The 15,540-nt window shown below is 51.4% G+C and overlaps 2 protein-coding genes across 6 annotated transcripts; one reads left to right on the forward strand and one right to left on the reverse strand.

Annotated features, from left to right (window-relative positions):
• Window positions 1-2,112: 2,112 nt before the first annotated feature.
• KLHDC3 (kelch domain containing 3) lies at window positions 2,113-13,532 on the reverse strand. Of its 2 annotated transcripts, XM_059400434.1 has the most exons (15): window positions 13,328-13,532; window positions 10,750-10,962; window positions 10,395-10,571; window positions 10,125-10,240; window positions 9,873-9,944; window positions 9,530-9,743; window positions 9,366-9,452; window positions 9,126-9,234; window positions 8,927-9,000; window positions 4,940-5,087; window positions 3,984-4,050; window positions 3,807-3,911; window positions 3,378-3,452; window positions 3,151-3,268; window positions 2,113-2,708 (listed from the first exon to the last, which is right to left on the reverse strand). In XM_059400434.1, exons 2-15 carry the CDS (start codon window positions 10,901-10,903, stop codon window positions 2,572-2,574), a joined length of 1,653 nt encoding a protein of 550 aa, XP_059256417.1. In that variant the 5' UTR covers window positions 10,904-10,962; window positions 13,328-13,532; the 3' UTR covers window positions 2,113-2,571. The 2 variants fall into 2 exon arrangements, with proteins under 2 accessions (XP_059256417.1, XP_059256416.1); XM_059400433.1 differs by lacking the exons at window positions 2,113-2,708; window positions 3,151-3,268; window positions 3,378-3,452; ... (1 more) ...; window positions 3,984-4,050; window positions 4,940-5,087 and adding exons at window positions 7,037-7,662; window positions 8,730-8,808 and having other exon boundaries at window positions 13,328-13,504.
• A 124-nt stretch (window positions 13,533-13,656) lies between these two features.
• Window positions 13,657-15,435, forward strand: MEA1 (male-enhanced antigen 1). 4 transcript variants are annotated; one of them, XM_059400436.1, is made up of 4 exons: window positions 13,657-13,762; window positions 14,269-14,549; window positions 14,635-14,737; window positions 15,046-15,435. In XM_059400436.1, exons 1-4 carry the CDS (start codon window positions 13,699-13,701, stop codon window positions 15,195-15,197), a joined length of 600 nt encoding a protein of 199 aa, XP_059256419.1. In that variant the 5' UTR covers window positions 13,657-13,698; the 3' UTR covers window positions 15,198-15,435. The 4 variants fall into 4 exon arrangements, with proteins under 4 accessions (XP_059256419.1, XP_059256420.1, XP_059256418.1 ...); XM_059400437.1 differs by having other exon boundaries at window positions 13,704-13,791; window positions 15,046-15,434; XM_059400435.1 differs by having other exon boundaries at window positions 13,749-13,825.
• The last annotated feature ends 105 nt before the right edge of the window (window positions 15,436-15,540 follow it).

The raw sequence follows: 15,540 nt of genomic DNA on the forward strand, positions 1-15,540 counted from the left end.
CTGCAGAGCAGAGAACCCGATGTGGGGCTCGATCCCAGGACCTTGGGATCACGACCTGAGCTGAAGGCAGAGGCTTAACCCACTGAGCCACCCAGGAACCCTCCTCTTGTTTTCTAACTTGTGTTTCTGTGAGCCCAAGAGTTCAATAGTCTTTCTGCTTTTATCAGCCAGAATCTGCTCTTTGGCTCTAACAGAGGATTGGCACATGTGACATCAGGGACCCTGTATCACTGGATCCCTCTGGGCAAGGCAAACTATCCTGGTAGCTTCACTCCTCAGCTTACAGTCACCGGGAGACAAGCACCGTATGTGCATCTCACATTTCAGTCATCAGTTACAGCTTTTCCCCCATTCGAGAAGCATCAAACCTTAGAAGTCCTAGCTTCTAATTCTCTTTCTTTTCCTGATAGCTGCTTTTTAGATATCTTTCAAACATCCTTTAATTTCTTTTTTTTTTTTTTTGAAGATTTTATTTATTTGACAGAGATCACAAGTAGGCAAAGAGACAGGCAGAGAGAGGGAGGAAGCAGACTCCCTGCTGAGCAGAGAGCCTGATGTGGGGCTCGATCCGAGGACCCTGAGATCGAAGGCAGAGGCTTAACCCATTGAGCCACCCAGGTGCCCCAAACATCCTTTAATTTCTTATGATTTATCAATTAAAAAAAAAATCTGCCCAATATGGGGCTCAAGTTCATGACCCTGAGATCAAGAGTCACTTGGTCTACCGACTGAGCCCACCATCAAACCCATTTAGAATTAACTGGGCTTTCTGAGGCTTACAGTTTATGAATTTCAATGCTACAAAATTCCCAGCATCTTTAAAATATTCCCTCCTCTGGAATTCTGACTGTATGGATCACATTAGTCTATCTCCCAAGTTTTGTTTTCTCCCATGTTTTTTCACCTCAGTTTCCATTTCTCTACATCCCTGTGTTCCATCTGTGTACCTTCAGATCTACTTCCAGTTCATTCTTTTAGGTATGTCTCATCTGTTGTTTAACCATAAGGTTTCTAACTGCAAATGGTATACTGTTAATTTTTAAAAGCTTTACTTTTTTATCAAACCAATTTTGTCCTTTTATTTATTTATTAAAAGATTAAAAAAAATTTATTTGACAAACAGATCACAAGTAGGCAGAGAGAGAGGAGGAGGCAGGCTCCCTGCTGAGCAGAGAGCCCGATGTGAGGCTCAATCCCAGGACCCTGGGATCATGACCTGAGCCGAAGGCAGAGGCCTTAACAACTGAGCCACCCAGGTGCCCCCCAATTTGGTCCTTTTAAATGTTCTTTTTTTCAGTCATACTTTTTCTTTAAATACGAGCAAGATATTTTGTATTTTGTACTTTTAAAAGTTTACTTATTTTATAGAGAAAGAGAGAAGGGGAAGAAGGAGAGGGAGAGATTCTCCAGCAGACTCCCTGGTGAATGAGGAGCAGGACACAGGGTTCGATCCCACAACCCTGAGATCATGACCTGAGCCAAAAGCAAGAGTTGGACGTTTAACATCCTGAGCCAAATGTTCCTATGTTTTGTATTTCATATTTCTAACAGGTTTTTGCTGGTCTGATTCTGTTGTGTATTTTTTCTAATGACTCTTAGTCATGGTGATTCCTTTCCTTGTGTGGCTTTGTATTTTCACTGAAAGCACACATTTCTTCAAATTTTATCTTAAGAAACTCCCTGAGGTTTGGGTTTAAAATACAAACCTCAAGAGAAGATTATACTTGCTTCTGCTAGGTGCCTGGGAGCACTACCAACCTGAGACCACTTCAAACTAAACCATTAGCTTGAGGATTTTCCAGTCTACACAGGTAGTCTGAACTCTAGACCCAAACAGTACTAAGAGCCGGCTGTGGTTACACATTACTGGAGAAAACTCTGTGCTCACCCCCTACCTCTCCTTATATCCAAAACCAAAGCTAAGAAGGTGAGTTGTGGGAGTGGTTTGCTCTTCCAATGACTATGTTTTTTGAGGTTTAAGTAGGAGGGATCTCTGGTCTGACTTCCTTCTTTGTGGGAGCCTTCTTTGTTCATAGCCAGCTGCACTAGTGGCCCACTGAAACAATTGTTCTAGGCCACTCACAGACCCCACCAAAAAAGCAGAAAAAAAAAGAAGAGTGACAGGAATGTTTATGAATTGGCTCTTAAATAAAGTCCCAGCTCTAGGAACCATCCACAGACTTCATGACCTTCACCAGCCTTAAGATCACTCACTGGCCTGTTCTCTTCTGTACCACAATCATTGGTCTAAAGCAAGGATGGGAGGACATGAGGACACGAGGAACCAGATCCAAACAGAGAACTGTGGCATAGCACAAGGCTGAGTTGCTCTTCTTGTCCAACCCTGGAGCAGTCCAAGAGCACACAGCACAAGGCTAAGTTGCTCTTCGTCTTGTCCAACCCTAGAGCAGTCCAAGAGCCCTCTAGTTGTCGTCTTTGAGCCAACCTAGCTTAAGGGCTAAGATTCTTGCCCTTGGATGGAAAAGAACCAGAACAGGCCAAGCCAAAGTCTGTCCCCACAGATCCATTTCTCACTGGGCTCACAGTGGCAGAGCTCAGGACAGTTCCTTATTACTCTTTGCTCAAGGGGAGATGTCTCCGGTCCTTGCCTGCGTTTCGGCGCCTCTTTCGACTTAAAAAACTCTCTAGCTTCTTGCTGCGTTTCAGCTCCTTGAACTTCTCAGCTAGGACCAACTGGCGCTGCTCAGCTAGAGGACAGGGAGAAAGAAGGCTGGTAAGCAAAGGAGGAGGCACCCTTCCCCTTCCCCAGGTCTATACCTCTCAACCACTATGCTGGCATGCATGACTTGCTGGAGTTCACAGGCGTGTGCAGCACGTGAACTTGTTCTAGGATCCTCTGCTTTATCTATTACACCAACTGTGAGTTCCTTCTCTATGCCTGGCGTAGCATATGGAGGGGAGGCAGGAGAGAGATAAAAGCAACCCTCCTTGCTCGTAATCTATACTTAGGGATACGAGAATAGTTACAAATAACTCCTGCCTACCACCTCTTCTTTCCTCCAACTTCCCATGACATCCTGCCTTCTGGCCTCCCTTAGGGAGCTCACAGACTTCCAACACAGCATGCTGCCTCTATGGCCGCCCAAGCCCATCCTTGCAACCAGCCTGAGATAGCTGTGCTCCACTCACATTTCTTCAGGAAGTATGGCCGCTGGCCCTGCTGGGCCCGAGCCCTCTGCTCCTGCTTCAGGGCCAGGCGCAGCTCCTGTTGCCGCTTGCGTTCCTGCTGTGCCCGTTCTTGCTGCTCCTGAGAAGCAAAGAGGAGGTGGGTGAGATGGGTGGGCAGGAGGACCTGGGAGCCACCCCCCACTGCCTCGAGCTGCTCTCACCGCCCACCTGCAGTCTGAGCCACTCACCATCCTCTGAAGCAGCTGCTGCAGTTTCTCCTGCTCCTGCCCAGAACGGTGCTTCTTCAACTGCTTTTTCACCAGCTCCACAGGGCAAAAGGGACACGATGGTTAGCAGTCTGTACCTGTCAACTGAAATTCTGTGCCAAGCATTATTCTGGGAGGTTCACATATGCTAATGCAAATGACATACTGAGATACACATTATTATTACCTCTTCTTATGATTAGAAAACTGTGAAGTAAAGGAACCTGCCAATGGTCACACGGCTAGTCAACTAATGAGCCAAGATTTGAAAACAGAAAGGGAAGTTAATCAGTTAAGGCGAAATAAATCTTCCCACCCCTTTGCTCCCTGTTCCCCTCTGCCTGACTCTCTAACCTGTCCCTTAGTTTCCTACCCTTCGGAATCCCCATGAGGCCGTCTCATGTTCCAAACCTCTTTCTCTTTGGCTCGGATGTCATTGAGGAATTCATAGGTTTTGTCAAACACCTCAGGATTATATTCTCCTGAAAGATCGTCAAAGCGGGGATCCCGGGCTACCTTTGAAGAAAACAAGAGTATAAAAGAACTGTTCCTTCTCCCCTGAGACACTTCTTCCTGCTTCTTCCTCACCTTCTTACTGATGGGGACAACTTGACGCAAAAATGGCACCCGGACCTTGGCTGACATTTCCAGAGGCCTATGGAGAAATTAAAGGACAAGTCTAGGGTCTCCAGTCTTTTTTTTTTTTTTTAAGATTTTATTTTCTTATTTTTTAATTTTTTGAGAAAGAGACAGAGAAAGAGAGAATGTGTGTGAGGAGGGGGCAGAGGGAGAGGAAAAGGATCTTAAGCAGGCTCTATGACCAGTGTGAGAGCCTGATGCAGGACTCAATCTCATGACCCTGAGATCATGACCTGGGCCAAAATCAAGAGTTGGGCGCTTAACTGACTGAGCCACCCAGGTGCCCCAGATTTTATTTTTTTGTTTAGATTTTATTTAAGTATTTGGGAGAGAGTGAGTGAGAGAGCACAAGCAGGGGAGAGGGAGAAGGAAGCTCCCCACCAAGCAGAGAGCCCAATGTGAGGCTAGATCCCAAGGCAATGGGATCATGACCTGAGCCAAAGGCAGACACTTAACTGACTGAGCCACCCAGGCACGCCCCCTAGATTTTATTTTTAAGTAATCTCCACACCCAATGTGGGGCTCGAACTCACAACCCTGAGATCAAGAGTCACATGCTCGGGGCACCTGGGTGGCTCAGTGGGTTGGGCCTCTGCCTTCGGCTCAGGTCATGATCCAAGGGGCCTGGGATCGAGTCCCGCATGGGGCTCTCTGCTCAGCAGGGAGCCTGCTTCTCCTCATCTCTCTCTCTGTCTCTCTGCCTATTTGTGATCTCTCTCTCTGTCAAATAAATAAATAAAATCTTTAAAAAAAAAAAAAAAGAGTCACATGCTCTTGGGGAGGTCAAGAGTCACAAGGCTCCCCAGCATTTCCAATTGTGATCAAAGGCCTCCCACCTAAGAATTCAGACACCTACTCAAGGTCCCAGGTATGCTCCACTTCCTTGAGCAGGCCTTGCTCCTCACCTGTGCTTATCTGCAACACACGCATTTTGGACACGTGGTCTAGAACCTTGCTTCTTAGAACTGTTTCCAGCTGCCAACTGTTTGTATGTCTCAGTCCCCACTTGGCTCTGCAATTCCAACAGCTCTTCAAATGACATGTTAGATGTGTCTGTGGAAGGAGAGGTGAGGACATGACTCAGCACAGCCTCTCCCAGCTGCAGAGACCTCATCCCACCCTCTTTCCTTAGGTAGCTAACCGTTTCCAACATCCCCATCAGACCAATCACTACAGGCCCCAAGCAGCACAGATCGTAATGGTGCTACCTCAACACCTAATTTCCCAAACACTCCAGCCACCTGGGGCCTCACCTGGCTAAGAACTCTAAGGCCGGAGGTGGGTCAAGCCACAGTCCCTTCTTTTTCATCTCTTTTGAATCATGCCTCCACAGGCTTCCCCACAGGGTGTGCCTCCCTTGCTCAGTGACCACTGCCAGTGCTTGGCTTCATATTCTCAACACCTCTTACCTTAGCTAGTGCTCTCATCTTCTAAATCCAGCGCCTTAGACCACTCGGCCACGCTACCGCCCAAGTGCTCTCATCTTCTAATTGGTCTCCCAACCTCTGTCTCCTCCCAAAGCTAGGTTTTCCAGTTCAGGTTTGACAGGGGCATCTAAAATGCAAAGCTGATCTCATCACTCCCACCTCTTTGCCACACATATACCCTATGGATCACACCAGTCCAGAACTCAAAACTCCTTAATGGGTTCCTCTTGATCAGAGTAAAAGCTACAGGCCTTGTAATAGTTTGAAAGCCCCCCCTGTGATCTCTAATCTCACGTCCTAGTAATCTCTTTCCCACTCCTCTCCAGTCACAGGTCTAGCAGTTCCTGAGCAAAAAGGTCTACGTTCCTGCCTCAGTTCCTCTGCATTTGATATTGCCTCTGCTTGGGTGATTTCTACAAATATATTTAGTGTTTGCTCCCTTAGCTCCTTCAAACTGTTGCTCAAACGTCCTCTACTCAGCGAGACCTTCTCTATCTCCAAAACCCTTATAAACCTTTTTAAAAACTGAGATATACTTCACATATCATAGATTCACCCTTAAAAACACACAGTCCCATGCTCTGTTGCTTTTAACGTTATTATTTATTTATTTATTTAATTTTTTTTGGTCACCCTTTCTAAAAGGTAAGTTCCATGAGAACGGGATTTCTTTTCAAAATTTTAAGTAATTTCTATACCCAATGCGGAGCTTGAACTGACAACTCCAAGATCTTGCTCTACCCATTGAGCCAGCCAGGCGCCCCAGAACAGTTTCTGTTTGCTTTATTCACCGATGTAACTAACTACAGCAGCTAGAACGGCATTTGGAACAGGTCCACAGAGTGGATGTTCACCAAATGTTTTTGAAATTGGTGAAACTGACCTACTGACCCCTCCCCAGCAACCCATGCGTCTCCTGATCGTACTTTTACACACGCGTCTTCTCCCTGCGGAAAACCCGCATCCTCCTTGTCAGAAACTGCCCGGGATCTGCTAACCCAGGAAGCGCCCCCTCACTTCCCAAAGCGTCGGCGGCGATCTCTACAGCGGCTCCTTCAGAGAACTTCGCAGTCTCACGGTGACTGCACCGCCCCCTGGCCTTCTCCCCGCCGCCGGCGCCCCGCTGTCCCTCGGCCCGGCACCGGGCCCTCACCCTTCCGCAGGCCCCCGGCGTCCTCCCCGCCGCCCCGGCCACCGCGAGGAGGCCCGGCGGCCGCCGCCACGCTGGCACGGTCCCTCGGCATCGGCTCGCGGGACACGCCGGCTCCGAAATGGACTACTTCCGCCCCAACGGCTCCCACCCCGCCCCTTCCGGCCTCACCCGGAGGCCGCGTCTGCGCAACTCGTTGGTTGAAAGGGGCGGACCTTCGGGCGGGTGGGCGCCGCTCGAGATAATGTTGCGGTATTTTTGTCGCGTGGCGTTGAACTCCGCGCTCAAAAGGCACAAGGTCTGGGCCTTGGTGGTTTTTGGTTTCCTTTTGCTCATGGCGGAGAAGCTAGAACCTCAGGACCCTACCCCTTTGCAAGCTTCTGTCATCCACCCCCACCCATCGCACTTCACAAAACAGATCACACTTTTGGAGATTTTTAATTCATTTTTATAAAATCTGAGCTGGCTGGGAGCGTCAGGGAACAGCAACAGCTCAGGGAAGGGTGGGATTATCTGCTGGTCCTCGCCTCCCCAGGTCAGGGAGAAGGAGGTTTCATGGCAACAGTTGCAACTCCTCTCAGTTCCCAATGGATGCTCATGGCTCAAGCGGGGGAGGGGGTGGAAACAAGGGTGGGGGGAAGCTCCTGAGGCTCAGACACTGCTTGCTTCTCCCTTATCCCCATTTCCTTCGCTTCCCAGCAGAGCCTGGCTGGCCTGGGGCAGAGCAGAGGCCCAGGAGCAGTTGGAAGGAGGTGTATGGGACAGAGCACCAAGGGGAAGGGGCCCTCGGCCCAAGGGGGAAGGGATCTCGCCCTCCCCCCTACAGCTCCCCACTGAGTTCACAGCACAGGAAACACCTCTAGTCCAACAACTCGACGCAGAGGTATACCGAGTCCAGGGTCCAAAGGGGCAGGCAGGTGAGGGATGGGAAGGGGCAGTGAAGACAATAGCAGGCTCAGGAAGGGAGGCGGCAGCAACTTTCTCCTACCCATGGGAGGAGACGATGGGGCGACTGATATTGCTGTTGGTGGTCATGGCATTCAGCTCCCACCTGGAAGGCCAACAATGACAGGCAGAAAGAACAGCTGGGAGAGCCTCCACCCGCAAGGCCAGAATTGCTCAAAGCTATGAACACATCATCAGTTCCTTCAACATCCTAAAGCTCAACCACCCACAGCCACCTACCTTCTTAGGACCTTACTAAGAAGTTCAACAATCGGGCCCCAACCACCACCAAATCCAGTATCACCCACTCCTCCACCTGCAAGTTCATGTAGACTTCCTCTCTATGTTTATATAAGTACGTTTGTGCCCAACACCTGGAAAAAAACATCTGTGTACACAGCCCAGTAAATTTCCCAACCTACCTTTCATCCTCTGCTCAGACCCAACCAGGAATGCCTGTTTTTGCTCTCCACTCCTATCCTTTTTAAGGGCCTGACTCAGCTCTCCTGGGCTTCTAGAAGCCTTCCCCACCCCTCTCAACACATAAAAATCAAATCCCTTCTTCCCCCTTTTTTGACAATTCTATCACTCTACAAAGATGTACCAAGTACCTCCTTATGCCTTGCACACTGTGTCACTTAATGCTGAACACACACCCTCTCAACTTAAACTTATCTGATACAAGGAGAGGGAAGTGTCCAGAATGACCCAGAAAAAAAACACAATATACACCAAATAACTTTTGGTGCTTGATTTGGACCTAAGAATGGGATTCAAAGGTAAGTACCTAGGAAGGACCACCCTTAACTCTGTAACTAGTGTGATCCAGAGATTCCTAAACTTGTTGGTACTTTGCAGCTAACTTTGAAGACTGAATCAAACTTTCTCAGCATGTTAAAAAAAAAAAAACAAAAAAAAAAAACCACCAAATAGGCTCGGGACTCAAGAAGTGATGCTGCTGAGCTTGGTTTGAAACACCTGATGTTTTTCCCCCCTATTATTTACCCACCTGATAATTTTCAATCTCCTTCCCTCTCACTCTCCACAAGTACACTACATCTCCAGCAGAACAGAAACCTCTCTCCCCTCCACACTGAGGCCAAGCTCACCACATCATGCCTGTGCTGCCTGCTCACCCTCAACCAAGCCCTCCTCCCCAACCACTCACTGTACCTGATGTCATGGGGCAAACAGGACTGGTCCAGGTTATACTGAATCACGGCCAGTTTACAAAGAGTCTTCAGACTAGGGCCTTTGAAGAAGTCAGGGAGAGGGAGATGGTCAGAGCCAAGGAAAGGGTTCGTTCCTTAATGTCACCACCCAAAGCCAGGGACCTGAAGCAGCAGCACTCTGGGAATACGTGTACTTACTAAAATCCAAAATGTGTAAGTCAGAATGATCTATGAGGTCAAATTCATCTCCCAGACCTTCCTCAGGAGATGGACTGTGGGGATCAAAAAGAAATGAACAAAGGAAGAAAGACTTTCTATGAGACCCTGTCGCTCAAATGCCTCCCATGCAGTCACAGACTTGGGCCCTTCCCTGAGGCCTCCCTGCTTTCCTCCTAACCTGGTACCCCCAAAGAGAACAATCTTGTCACCAACGATACAGCAGCACTGGCGCCGGCGGGGACATGGCCCCTTCCCCTTCGGTTCAATCTTCTTCCAGGTAAAGGACACTGAAGAGAAGTTAATATGGAGGTTGAATACCTACCCAGTCCAGATATCCTCTCCACCCCGACTCTCGCAGGATTTCCCCCCTCCCCCATCAATTGCTCCTCATTTTCCCCATAAAGGCAGTGCTCTGTACCAGGGTTAAACTTCCAGAGGTCATGGAAGTGCCGGTTCAGCCTCGCATTATAGCCACCAAAGATGTACAGTTCCCCATTGTAGCCAACTGGAAGGAGAGAGGAATGTGGAGTGTGAGGACAGAGGGCGGGAAGGGGGACCCCACAGGGACCAACAGACACTCACAGGCTGAGTGGCTCCGACGGCCCTCAGGCAGCACCGGAGTTGGGGGACAGTCCAGCCAGGCCTCAGTCCTGGTGTCAAAGACACGGATGCGGTTGCAGTAAATCTCGTTGTTGGAATGGAATGGCCCAAAGCGGTCGGCACGTCCCCCGAAGACATACATGTGACTGCCCAGCATTGTGGCCGAGTGGAAATCCCTCCAGCGTGCAGGGTTGCCCTGGGCAGGAGCAGAGAGATGAGAGGCAGGGGGTCAACATGGAGCCTAGGAGGGGATCTGTTCTCACTGAGCTTCCTATGATTTCTTCAACTAAGGGTAAGGATCTGGGAGAAAAAAGAAAGGGCAGACCTTTGTACAGATAAGGGTCCATGTCATGGTGCTGGTATCCAGCTTGTGAATGTCATTGGAAAAGCAGTCCGCCTGAGTGGGAAGAGAAAGGAAGTGAAGAAAGGAATAAAAGATGGGATCAGTGGTCACTCTCTGACCTTCCACCTGTCCCCCTCAAGACCTTCGAAGAAGTCAAAGCCTATCCCGCCACCCTCAATTTCCCTTTCTCCTTCTCATTTCCACACTAAACCTTTACTTTCCTGCCAGACGTACCAGCTGCTCATAGCCCCCGAAAATGTACATGGTCTTGCCCAGGACACAAGCTGAATGTCCATCCCGGGCTCCAGGAACTGTTCCCGACACTCGGGGTGTGGACCACTTGTGAGTATCTGAAAGAGAGGAGAGGCGCCAGGTAAGCAACCTGACACCTCCTCCTAGACTCTGGGGTGCCCTATTCCCAGATGCCCCAGCCCACCTCTGTCCCCACCCACTTCCCTGAGGCATCATTTGGCAAAACACAGCCTCCCTGAGACCCATACTCACTGACATCAAAGGCATAAAGCACATTGCAGGCTCCTTCGGTGTCATTCCGCCCGCCCCAAAGGAAGACCATGTCGTCGATGAGGACGGTTGAGTGTCCATACCGCATGTAGGGTACCACAGGAGCCTGTCCACGGATGGCAGGCCTCACTGGGGGCAGCTTTGTCCAACGCAAGGACACTGTGGGCACAGTTCTGCTCAGCCCTGGAAAGCTCCCTCCCAGGCTGTCCACCTTTTCCCAAACCAGATATTCTTTCCCCTGTCCCCTTTGGCCATGGGTACCACCACCAAACCTGATTCAGCGACCCGTTCCCCTCCCTGATGTGGGTACCCAGGGATGGTCCCAGCCTCAGCTTACCTGCATTGAAAATGTGCACATCAATCTGACGCAGTGTTTCATAGTCTTCACCAGAGCAGTAACCCCCGAAGGAGTATACCCGGTGCCCAACAGCCACTGCAGCATGGTTCACCCTGCGGGGCCCGCCCTCCAGGTGCACTGTCCACCGTAACATCCCCTGGGTCACTGGTTACAGCAACATGCCCCCCCGGCACGGCCTGCTGCCTCTGCTACCTGCACACAAGTTAGGGCCACAGGCTCCTCAGGCAGGGCCTTTGTCTGGCTCACCGTGACTCTGCCCAGGACCAGCCCTTCACTCCAAGTGTCACCCTGATGGCCCTCCCACACCACCCGTCCAAAGCTCAGGTGGCTGGCCCTGGCCCAGGGGAGCAGCAGAGGTCAGGGAGTTTGCCCTGGCCCTGTGTTCTCCAACAGGGAAGGATGGGGCCACTCCCGACCTGATTGACAGCTCAGAATCTGCTGATCAAGGGCTCGGCACGGTCATCCTCATTTACTCATGGAGGCCCCATTGCGTCCCTGACCTGGCACAACCTCCAAGTGCCCCCCAACCCTCCTTCCCAAGGCAGTGCATTCTCTTGTCTCTCTGGCTCTGCTCCGCTTACTGCCACCTCTCTAAGAATCTCTGCTCTTTAAGGTGGGGAAAGGGATCTCAAAATACTCAGGACTATTAATAGCCCAGCCAACCCCAATCGGTCCACTGAAAGCTGGCATTGGTGCTTCAAAGCAGAAAAGCTTTTAGGCTTTTAGAGTGAAAATAGTCCCCCTATCCAGGACAGGGTGGGATTGATCCAGGGCAGGGACCTCCAGGGATGGTTAGTCCCTCATAGGGAACTCCTGCCAAGCTGAGCTGTTGTCATCAGGGTCATCCAGGGCCCCTCACAGGAACTCCAAGTTCCTTTGACAGCTGTGCCTGGTATCCTGCCAAAACTAGGAACTTAAGCCAGAAAGGTATATGTCTGCTGGGGACTGAGGGGGTGGGGGAGAAGAGGAGGTGTTTTCCCCTCCTGCTACTTCCCCAACCCTGCTATTGTAAGGATAAACAAGCTATTTTAGCAGCTCTTTTCCCACCTGGATCCCTGAAATGGGGATGGGGTAGGGTTGCATTAGAAAAGAGAAAGGAGGGGTGCCTGGGTGGCTCAGTCAGTTAAGCATCTGCCTTTGGCTCAGGTCTTGGCTCAGGTCAGGATCTCCAGGTCCTGAGATACCCGGAGATAGAGTCCCACAGCTGGCTCCCTACTGCCTACTCAGCAGGGAGTCTGCTTCTTTCTCTCCCTCTGCCCCTCTCCCAGCTCATGCTCACACACTCTCTCTCATAAATAAATAAAATATTTTAAAAAGAGAGAGACAGAAAGGAAACAAATAAAAAATGTCCTTGGGCAGGACAATAAATAGACCCAGGCATGACCTGCCAACCTAGTGATAATGAGTAGACTCTGTCAAACAAATGCTCCTCCAACTGGTATTGCCTTCGCTGGCAGGCACCTGCTGTGTTTGAGTGGATCATCTGCTCCCTGTTCAGGAAGTCCTGGCAGAGGAAAGAGCCTGACAGAACCTCAGACACAGAGAAAGCAAGTAAGGGAGGCCCCTTGAAAGAAAGAGACACAGCTTTCAGCTGGCTTGCCTGTCCCCTCCCGCTTCAACCTCCCTCAACCCCCCATCCCTTGCTTTAAATAGCCAGCCTGCCAAACCTGAAATAGCCCCAGCAGGAAACCACTCTCACTTCATTATTCCTGTCCTCAATCCAACAGATCTTGGATCTGGGCTTTCGGGAGATAGAAGGTTGAAGGTTTTAGGAATTCGAGTCTTTCATTTTTCCTCATAGCTTCTACTTCCCCTTCAGCTATGTCAAGGTAAAGTAAGGAATTCACAGAAGAGAGAAGCAATTCCATCCAAAGGTGGACAGAATCGTAGCTTCTTCACAAGGAAAACTCAAACTCATGGAGAAAAGCCCCCACCATCTCAGGGTCTCCTGGATCCTTCATCACTGCTGCATTCTCCAGCTTCTTCCATTCTCTTCACGTACATACCCCCCTCTCTGGTCTCTTGCCATGTTCACTCCCCGTTTCTGGCCCTTCTTGATCTCCTGAGAGCTTTGCAGTTTTCTCCTTTTTCCTTCTCCCACCGCACCAAGCTCCACCCCGACAGCCCTCCATTTTCCCTGAGCCACCAAGGGAGAAAAAGCTAATATTCACTGACCCCTTTCGGCCAGGGATATTCCCACTCTACATGACGCTCTCCCTATCTCCTTCCCGTCATCCCAACCTCTCCTCCCCAGAATACTAGACCCTCCCCCCACTTTTCTTCCATTATCCTCAGCTTCTCCTTCTCCTCATAGCCCAGTGTTTCTTCCAATTCCCTTCAGTGCCTCCGCCAGCCACCAGGTCTCCTCCATCGGTTTCCTCACCATCCTCCCCCAGCCCTTCTTTCCCCATTAACACTCTCCTTTCCCATCATCCCCCTAGTTCCCTCCCCACCCCCACCTCATTACTCTCAGGCCCCTCCCCCACGACTCCAGCTCCAGGAATGGGCGACCCTAGCCCCTCCAATATTCCTTGTCCCTTAACCCATCCCGGGCTACCTGCCAGGCCGGGCCGGGGCGGGGCCGCGGGTCCTCGCGCTGCCTGCAGTCTAGAACCCGTTGCGCGCCAACCGACACCTCGGTCCCCAACGAGATAAACACTGCCAGCCTCCGTCCTTCCGGCGGGCGGCCGTGTGCGCACGTGCAGTCAGAGCTAGATTCCTGAAGCCTACCGGGACTTGTAGTCCACGGGTTTCCGGAGGGTCGTGAGGGGCCGAGGAGTAGGCAGGGGCCGAAGGAGATTGTGCGCATGTACGTATATGTGTCAAATCCCGTGGAGGGTCACTGGGTAATGTAGTCCTTTGTTGTCTGGGCTGGGGATGACGAAGGCGGAGCAAGGGGCGTACTCCTCGTCCCCGATCGCGTCAATCATGAGCACGGGGTGGAGCGGGAGGACCAAGCGCCCGAGTACGTCCTGCCCCGCCGGAAGTGAAGGTGCGGGTTCAGCCGCGGGCTCCGAGCGGGTGAGGCGCGCGGAAACACCGGCGCCTAGAATCGGTGGGGGCGGGTGGCGGACGCCGCAGCTGGGGCCATTTGAGGGGAGCCCCTGGGGCCTGAAGGGCGTTTGTCAGGCGGTACAGAAGGGAACCCGTTGGAGAGGGGAGAAGGGGGCGGGTACGCCCTGTCTAGGGGAGCATGTTTGGCGACCCGGAGTTCCCAAGTCGAGGGGGTAGGGGAGGGCGGGGTTCTGGACGGAGTGTCTTTTGGGAGGTGGCGTGTTCGGGCTGTTATTTAAGAATTGGCAGAGCAAGTGGGGTGGGCCTCGGTTCAAGATATGAGTCGATTTAGAAGGTGGAGGGCCCAGGAGAGGGTGGGGTGCAGGAAGCTTGGGAGCGTTTGAATGTTTTGCGGGCCCAGGAGACCTCAAGGAACTGGATGAGGGGCCGACTGTGGACCCAATTTCATCCGATCCCTATCCTCCTGCCTCCCTGTTTTTGCAGCCCCTGCCCGGATGGCAGCAGTAGTTATAGGGGGAGACACCATGGGCCCCGAGCGTATCTTCCCCAACCAGACTGAGGAACTAGGGCCACATCAGGGCCCTACGGAAGGCACTGGGGATTGGAGCAGCGAGGAGCCTGAGGAAGAGCAGGAGGAAACGGGGGCAGGCCCAGCTGGCTACTCCTATCAGCCCCTGAACCAAGAGCCTGAACAAGAGGAGGTGGAGCTGGCACCGGTGGGGGATGGAGAAGATGTAGTTGCTGATATTCAGGATCGGATCCAGGTATGGTGGAGGAGGCCCTGTTCTGGCCAGGTGAAGCTGGGATCCCTGAAGAGCTGGCCCTGAGCTGTCTTCTCTGGCTCTGCAGGCCCTGGGGCTTCATTTGCCAGACCCACCACTAGAGAGCGAGGATGAAGAGGAGGAGGGAGCTACAGGATTGAGCAACCACAGCTCTATTCCCATGGACCCGGGTAAAGAGAACATTTTTTCATTCTATAATACTGATGGAGAAAAGGGACTGGTCAGACCCAGTAAAGGGAAGTCACAGAGGAACACCCTGATCCTGAAATGATAGTTTGTAATCTAAGATTTTACAGACTTCGGAATCCAGGTGAAACGCTATTGTGCTAGACTTGGGTGGTGGGCAGGCTTGCCTGGAAATAACAAGATAGATTTGGTCGCCCTCCGAGCCCAAGGGTTATGGGTTAATTCAAGAAATGGGGAGCAGAGCTGGTCCCCTAGTTTCTATCCCCTCCCTGACTGTTCTCTGTGATTTCAGAACATGTGGAGCTAGTGAAAAGGACGATGGCTGGAGTAAGCCTGCCTGCGCCAGGAGTTCCGGCCTGGGCTCGGGAGATATCAGATGCCCAGTGGGAAGATGTGGTACAGAAGGCCCTCCAAGCCCGGCAGGGGGTCCCAGCCTGGAAGTGACTAGCCTGAGAGCTGCCTTATCCCCTTGCATTCCAGGCCAGAACCAGCACAGGACTGAACACATCCCTGGTTGTAACGTCCATCTCCATCTTTCCCATCTCCCTTTCCACATCAAGGCAAATCAAGACTTCTTCTCAGAGACCCACTTTATTCAGTTCTGTACATATGGGGACATCGGCCCAAGCCCAACCCATCTTAGCATGTATCGCTCTGTGGAGAATAAAGCACCCTATGTACACAGCCAAAAGCTGCACTCCTGTGCCCCTGGGACCTGGGTCTGGCCCTCCTCAGCCCCTCGCCCTTCCAAGGTGTCCAGCAGGGCAAGTGGGGGCCTGCCCATCAT

This window comes from Mustela nigripes, chromosome 5 (assembly GCF_022355385.1).
Source record: "Mustela nigripes isolate SB6536 chromosome 5, MUSNIG.SB6536, whole genome shotgun sequence".
NCBI classification, from domain to species: Eukaryota; Metazoa; Chordata; class Mammalia; order Carnivora; family Mustelidae; genus Mustela; species Mustela nigripes.